General features: G+C 30.6%; 1 protein-coding gene across 1 annotated transcript; it reads left to right on the forward strand.

Annotated features, from left to right (window-relative positions):
- The first annotated feature begins 7393 nt into the window (after window positions 1-7393).
- LOC131876087 (brassinosteroid-responsive RING protein 1-like) lies at window positions 7394-7840 on the forward strand. The gene has a single exon (XM_059220871.1). The coding sequence runs from the start codon at window positions 7394-7396 to the stop codon at window positions 7838-7840; it is 447 nt and encodes a 148-aa protein (XP_059076854.1).
- Window positions 7841-8509: the final 669 nt, after the last annotated feature.

Consider the following 8509-nt stretch of genomic DNA (forward strand, 5'->3'; position numbering starts at 1 on the left):
AGGACAAAATGCCAACAACTACTCACAAACTCACAATGAAGAAAAAGATGATTGACATCTTCAAGAGCTTTACCACATAAGACACAAGAAAAGGAGGCTACAATATTAAATTTGACTAAACGATCACTAGTCAAAATTCTATTTTGCAACGCGAGCCAGGAAAAAAACACTAGCTTTAGGTAATATTGAATTATTCCAATAGAACAAAAAGGCATGATGAGGAGCATTTTGATTGGCCATTTGTTGAACAACAAAATATCCTTCTTTAATAGAGTAGTTTCCCGATTTAGAAGGGCACCAAATAAGTTGATCTTTGATCTTAGAAAGGAAAGCCATTCGGTCTTGCAAAACATATTTAAAATTTTGAATTTCCTGCAAGGACAATGGAAGAGTAGAATAAATCAACACTATCTACATAATCAACCAATCTAACTCCCCATGATTGAGAAAGAACAACTGAAACAGAAGCAAGAGAATCATGTTGCGAAAGAGGGGGAAAGCCATTCCAAGAGTCTTTCTAAAAAAGAATATCCTCCCCCGAATGGACCTACAAGGAGAGAAAATTAGAGACCACTTCCCTATATGAGATCATAAAGTTCCAAATAGCAGACCCCTGTGGAGGATTAGAAATTGTGAAGATCCTAGCAGGATTATGGGAATCCAAATACTTAGCCTGCATAATTTGGCACCACAAAGATTGGGGCTTAGTATACATAGACCAAACTAGTTTGCCCCCAAAAGCCCTATTTCTTTTAGATAAGTCTTGAATCCCAGCACCACCAACTTGCTTGGAAAGAGACATCTTGGTCAAAGAAATCAGTGGAATCTTTTTATCTTTTGTCATGTTATTTTTCCAAAGAAAAGATTGAATAATCTTTTCAAATTGGGAGATGACTAATTTGGGAGCTTGAAGAACTAAGATATGCTAATTAGGAATGGGAGATAGGACCGTTTTAATGAGAAGTATCCTACCTGAAAGAGACAACCTTCATTTAATTTATAGTTATTTGTCTTATTAAAATTTTAATTATTGTAGAATACTTATTTTTTGAATTAGAAATCTATCTTTTATTTCTATCTTTTTTTATAAGAATATATTTTAATTTAATCTTCTTTTATTAGGACATTCTATCTTTTTTTTTAATTTAATTATTCTAATCATCATCTTCTTCTTTTCAGGTTTAATTTACATTAAGGTAAAATTTAATTTTAATTATTTTTGTCTTATTAAGTTACAAATAATAATTTTAAAATATAATAGAATTAATTTAATTAATACATTTGTCTAATTAATTTTTAATTTATTGTAGAATAATTATCTTTAAATTTTCATTTTGTTATCTCTCTCTTTTTATTCTCTCTCTCTAACTCAAACACACACTCTTTGTTTCTCCCTCTCTCTCTCTCTCTATCTCTATCTCTCTCCCCATCCCTCTTCATTTCTTTATATTTCCCTCTATCTATATCTCTTCCTCTCTCTATTTATCCCTATCTCTCCCTCCCTCATTCCATCAGTATCCCACTATTTATCTTTTTATCACTACCTCTCTTTCCCTTTCTCTTCTTGTATATATCTATCTCTCGCTCTTCTTCCAATATATGTCTGTCTCTTCCTCTATCTCCCCATATTTGGCTCCCTCTCCCTTCATATCTATTTGTCTATCTCTAGTTCTCTCTATATATCTATATATCAATCTTTGCATCTCTCTCCATCTCTCCCTCTCTCTATGTCTCCTTATATCTCTATATCTCTACCACTTTATCTCACCATCTATATATCTCTTTATCACTCCATATTCCTCTATAGACCTATTTATCCCCCCCCCCTCTCTCTCTCTCTCTGTGTGTGTGTGTATATATATATACTTTTAAACCTCTATATTCATATCCATTTTCCTCTCTCTCTCTCTCTCTCTCTCTCTCTCTCTCTCTCTCTCTCTCTCTCTCTCTCCTTATTTTTTGAGCTTCCACATATATATAATCCTATCTCTTCTCTATCTTTTTCCCTCCATATCTCTCTCCTTTTCTCCATCTTCATATTCATCTCATCTCCATCTCTATCTATATCTCTATATTTATCTCTTTACCCCTCTCTCTTTCTCTCTTGCTTCCCCCCCTCTACCTCTCTCTTCCTCTCACCTGATTGCAAACATAATATGAGTCTATTGGTTATGGATTTTGATTATCTTCCTAATTGAAAAGTTTTGTTTTAGTTATAATTAGAACCTTGTAAGAGGATGCAAAGTGGATTTGAAACCATCACTTCTCCATTGAGACCTTTGTTGCACAAGAAACATTATTTTCTAAATTTAACCTACCAATTGATCTCCTGTACTACACAAATTTATGCAAAAAATTGACCAAATTTTTCCCTAATTGACCTTTCACACCTCTTCAGCATACCCATTGCACACTAAAGTGCGATTGCTAGTTTTTATTTTATTTTTCATTGAAATCAGGTCATCAGCACTAAAATATAAGGTTGATTATCTTGTCAAGGAAAAATATTAAAAAAAATTTAAATTTCTTTTTAAAAATATGATGCAGTAGAGAAAAGAATCTATGTCAAGTAGATATAATTATTTTCTAATTTGGATAAATAATTAAGAAAAAAGGTGGTGGGAATTGGAAAGAATTATATTTCAGCACATGCAGCTTTTCAAATTTATTGAATTTTTATTTTATATAAAAAATAGTAAAAAATATATACATGCACTAAAGCTTCAAGTTATCAATATACACAAAAAAAATTGAAGAAAAAAGGGTAAAATTTACTAAGTAAAGTGTGGTGGCTTGTGTAACTTCAATTTCAGCATTTTATCAGCAACTAAATTATAGTGTTTACTTTATAAAAAACTACATTCAAATAATTTTAAAATTTTATGTTAAAATTACAAACATAAAATAGACAAAAGAATAAAAAATTTATTAGTTTACATCATTTCAAAATTCAAAACATATATTTCACATTTTATTGATTTAATTTAAAAAGTTGAATCAGGATTGACCATTTCCTTTATAAAAGTGTGACACAGCTTTGTACTTTTACCCATAAAGATATTTATGTAGTGATGGGAAAGACGAAGAAAAATCTGCTACCAACATCTTTCTACTTAAATGAAATAAATAACCTAAATTTAACTTATATAAATTGATCATGATTATAGAAAAGATAGTTGAGTTCACCTCAACTCAATAGAAAGTTGAATTAGATAATCAAGTTTGAGATTAAATATTGACATTTTATTGCAATGTCATTTAAATATAATAATTTGTACATAATTATTATGATTCTTTTTGCTCTCTTTATCCTGATGATGGATCACAGAGTGTGATCTGAAATGTTGATTCAAAAATCACGTGCACAATTTAATCTAGAAACAACTTTTGATTTATGTTGGGAATGCTTTACACAAATTATAATTTCACTATGACTATGAACATATTGGTGTTTTGCTAATTCTTTGAATTTCATTATGTGATGTTTTATTTAGCTACATAGTTGAATAATCTTTTGTTAGATCTGTGTCAACAAATGTATTAGATCAATTAGCCTAAATTAAATTTAGGTACTTTAAATTACAATTGTAGAAAGTAAACTAGGATTTGTAGACACAATATAACTCATAGCATTCAAAAACCTTCACATCATGTTATATTAACACTCCTCACTATAATACTATATAATTTAAATAATAAATCATTTCTTAAATTTAATATTACTATATATTTTACAAAGTGTGATTAGTACCAATGTTTAGGAAGATACTATTGCAACTAGAGTTGCTTATTTATTATTAATATTTGTATCTAGCAATAAATTGTGTGCTATATTTTTTTATAATGAAATTCTATCTTATCTTAAGTAGGTAGATATACACATTTTTTTATCTAAATTTTTTTAAAATTCAATAATTTTATTGATTAAATAATTTTGAATCATATTCCACATTTTCATTAAAAAAATCACTTTTTTTTTCTTTCCCACACTATTTAAAACTTCCAATAATGCATCATATACCTCTTATAACATCAATGCCTAAACAAATTTATCATTGAGTGTAGTATTAAGGAAAGTAAAAGATTAGGTCAAAAATCCACCCTCACACTCTAATATGTATACATATAGCCTTGTTTTATGTTTATAATCACATAACTTGGCATAACCTTATTTTGTGTGTAGTAGGTAGAAATGACTATGGTAAATATTAGTTCACTTGCATTGATAATGCGTATTGCTTGTGAAAGGGGTATGTATGAATAATTTATTCATTAATCTATATATATGATGAAGTAGTGATCTCTCCTTAAGCTATTCTTAAATTTGAGTTTGTAGTTCTTATATGATCATTGTTTTCTTAAAAAAGTTGAACATCAAATGACCTTTCTATGAAGTGTTGATATTGGTGCAAGTGTTTATAAGAACACATTAAGAACTTCATAAGGAATATTGTCAAGTCATCTAACCACCAAAGAATGCTAAGCACGAGCATGTATGTGCGTTAATGTGATTTTGAAGTTATGGTAGGACAAATAAAAATTGTTTTTGTTAACACAAACCTTGAGATAAGTAAATCTTATTTGGATAAGGAGAAAAGTTTGAGGATATATGTTTTAATTTTTAATTATGGGCGCTAACAATAATTTAGTTTAGTCTTATTACTATAAGTACTAAAAATAGGACAACAAAATCACAAGGAAAAAGGCACATTATCAGAGAGGAGGTAATCTAGCTTTTGAAATCAAAAGGTAGAAATGAATTTCACCTACTCTTTTTGATTTTGTCAATTGAATAGAATAATTTTGATGAATGGTATATCCATTAGATAGTACTGCATGAATAGGCAAAGGATATAGACTATTACTATGTTTTATTTCTATATACTTTTATTGCATTAGCATGTATCCAATAAGACATTGGGACGATGTCTCTCCCTAGTGGGGAAGGATGTCAAGTCTCATCTATTTACTTACTTTAATTTAATATGATAAACTAGATTAAATTATTAAATACAAATTAAATAATGAATTAGTTATGATGTTATCATTATCTCCTCATGCTTTGACTATGGTTTTTAATATATTGACACGTGACTAAGTGCGATTAAGTGTAGGTGAGAGTTGAAGTCAAGGACATGGTTGAGGGGAAGAGATCTAGCCACTAGGTAAATAATATTCATGATGGACACCTACTGTACACACAATGTAGTTTCATGTAGAATTTGCATAATGAATATTTTTTGAATGATTGATGATGCTTATATATAATCATTATCAGATTATTTTAGTTAATATGAAAATGAAGTTAAATCTACTTACCTTGTTTGTATCCATGTATTCACACATGTATGCCTTTGTTTTAATATCTAGTAACATGTCAACTTTCTTTGGAAATAGAATTTTTTATCTTCAGTTACATTAATATGTTCATGTATGATATATGCTCATACTCAAACAATATATACTTTGATGTCTAAGGTATTACTTTTTTACTTTAAAAGTTGTGTGTGTGTGTGTGTGTGTGTGTGTTATTAGCTAATAGGCTTTAATTGTGCGGCTTTAATCCTGGAAAAAAGTATTTTCTCCCGTAAAATTGTCAACGTACTTAGTTGTCTTGTTTTTACAAGCACTGTGGAGTGACGAATGCATCTAGTTGGCATTTCTTATCATTGTGCACCTGCCAAAGCATGGTATGCCTATTGGCCTCCTCTCTATATGCACCTGGTGGGTGATGCTATGCCCACCGACATTTCTTGTCACTCATGCAAGTTTTGAAGTTGTAAACCCTAACTAACTAGAATGGAAATTTTAACACAAGAATTAATAAGAAGAAGCTAATCTTGGAGAGAACTTTGAACTCAATGGTAGATTTTGGAGTCGTACTCTGTATTGGTAGTTCCATTACATATTTTGTTATTCAAAAGATAAAACCATTGTACATAGATAGTAGTTTTCAACATCAGAGCAAGCCCGATAATGTAGTGGATGACAATTTGAAGACAAAATTTAATTTTTTTGTGTGTTTGAAAAAATATTCTATGTTCAATGATAGTGTGAGCATCTCGAATTTTATAGAGACCAGCATTGAAATTATGTGTAGTGGATGCCATTTTTATTTGTCTCCAAACCCTGCAGTTATATTGTGAGTAGATGATTCTAATCAATAATGGAGTGTTCATTGCAATATTTATGGATGCTTTACATTGAATTTATTGTGGATGAGATGACTAACATAGGTTTACAACTTTTAAAGTTGAAAAGTGCATTTGATAGATGCCCTTTTTTTCCTTCCATTTTATTAACCCTCAAAGGATGTCGTAAATTGATTGTTATTCAAAATTTTCAATTGAGGAACATGTTCTATAATTTTGTGGTTGTCTACATCATATTGTATTAGGCATTGGATGAGTAATGACCATTTGAGATTTATAATATTTTAAGATGAAAATTGTGTCACTTGGATCCATGTCTTGAGTTTTAGTATTCAAACCCTTTTTGTTTTTTGCAATTAGAGGGATTTTTCAATAAGGGATTATGATTCTCAAATTTGATGGAGGGGTCTTCATTAGATTTTTATGTGGACTGGATGTTTGAGTTTTTTTCCTTTTCTTGTTCCTTTAATGCTCTATGTGGATTGAATGTTTGAGATGGTGGACAGTGAAACAAATGTTATTAAATTTCTTTAAATACTAGGACATATTATCAAATTTTGTAAAGTGTGTGTTTTCTCAAGTTAGGGTGTGCAAATAAAGGGATCCAATTAAAGAAATTTAAATTTTGGAAAAGTAAAGGGTTAAGTCCACAAGTAACCATATGGAACTAGATGCAAAGATCAATTTGATGATAATAAGATAAAGCAAATGTATCAAAGTATGTGTAAATAGGAATAAGGTAAGACTAACTCAAAATTCAAGTGGATTAGCTAAGTAATAATTAGTAGAAGTAGATCAACCATAGGTAGTTGAGTGCTTGCCAACTAGAGGTGAACACTTTGAAACTTGTACTCCAACTAGACTTTCCTATAATTTAAAAACCAATAAATTTGAATTTCATATGAAAAATTATAATTAAAGAAACAAGAATGAATAAATTCTCCTTTCACTATTTTTTTTAATTTAGTGAAAATAAATAATTGTTATAGAATGGTTTTTTCAATTAATTAATAAACACGGTCAAACGTGTATAGACCGCTCGCTCCTCTTTCATGTGTATTTTCCTTTGGATTGTTGCTGCTGCGTACGAAAAGGAAAATAATTCCTTCATGCCCACCAATATTTTTGCACATTTTTCAGTATTTAAAAAGCCAGATATTAGCAGAACATTTCACATTCTACCATAGATTTCTGGGTACAGTTGAGTTGAAGTGACCTATTTTCTGAAGAATTCCTCCGCCATGGGACTTCCTGTAGGTCTTCGTAATATCACTATACCCAGAGTGCTGCTATACTTGGCGTTAGTCATGGCTTATTTAGAGACTGGAATTTATTGGTTTCTTTCTGGTATTGGGCTGAGCGAGGCACCAGAAGAAGAGATCAATCTTTGGCGAGAATTCTCAGAAATTTCTTCTGCCATTTCTTCTTCTTCGGGGCAGATGATTAAGCGTAGGTTGTCTGTCATAACATTCCGAAATGTTGCAGAGAAGTTGATTGAGATTGAAGAGGATTTTCTATGCGCGGTCTGCTTGAGCTCTCTCAAAGAAAATGATGAAATCCGAGAGTTGCGCAATTGCTGCCACATTTTTCACAGAAATTGTTTGGATAAATGGATTGATAACAATGAGGATACCTGCCCTTTCTGCAGGTGTGTTCTGCTTCCACCGATTCAAAGTGTTGATGAATGATTCAAATGAACTCTTCTCAAACCCTCTAATCTCTCGGTGATAATTTCATGAGGATTTGATATATTTTTTTCTGTGCATTTTACTTCATTAATTTGGGGCATTTAGTCTGCCAGTGATTAAAATGAAATGTTGACCCTTCCTTTGTTTTTATTAGTGTTGATAAATGATGCAGATGAACGCTTCTCAAAATTATGGCATAGGATCAACCCTCTAACCTCTCGGTGATAATTTCATAATAAAATTCGTTAATTTGGGGCATTTGTTCTGCCAGTGATTAAAATGAAACTTCCTTTGTTTTGTTTTTTCGTTCCCTGTTATACAGGAAAAGAGGGAAATTGGTTGTAATGGATTTCCAACTGTTATAGTTCTTCATTATTTTCATCTAAGAAGTTCGAATGTGACACCTAGTATCATTATTGTTTCATTATGCTATACTAGTTTTCTGTATAATCAGAATTTTGAACCATAGGAAAGAGAAATTGGTTACAATTTTTCATTATCTCATTTAGATTAAGAGTTCAGTTGTAACATGAATACATTCGTTGCTTCATCTAACAATATTAGTGTATTAGATTTCTGATTTAGTTACCCTCTTTGAATAAAATTCAGCCAAAACGAAATATTCTGGAGTGTTATATTTGAACCCGGAATCTCTTGTTGACAGACATT

The sequence above is a fragment of the Cryptomeria japonica genome, chromosome 5 (genome assembly GCF_030272615.1).
Source record: "Cryptomeria japonica chromosome 5, Sugi_1.0, whole genome shotgun sequence".
Taxonomy (NCBI): domain Eukaryota; kingdom Viridiplantae; phylum Streptophyta; class Pinopsida; order Cupressales; family Cupressaceae; genus Cryptomeria; species Cryptomeria japonica.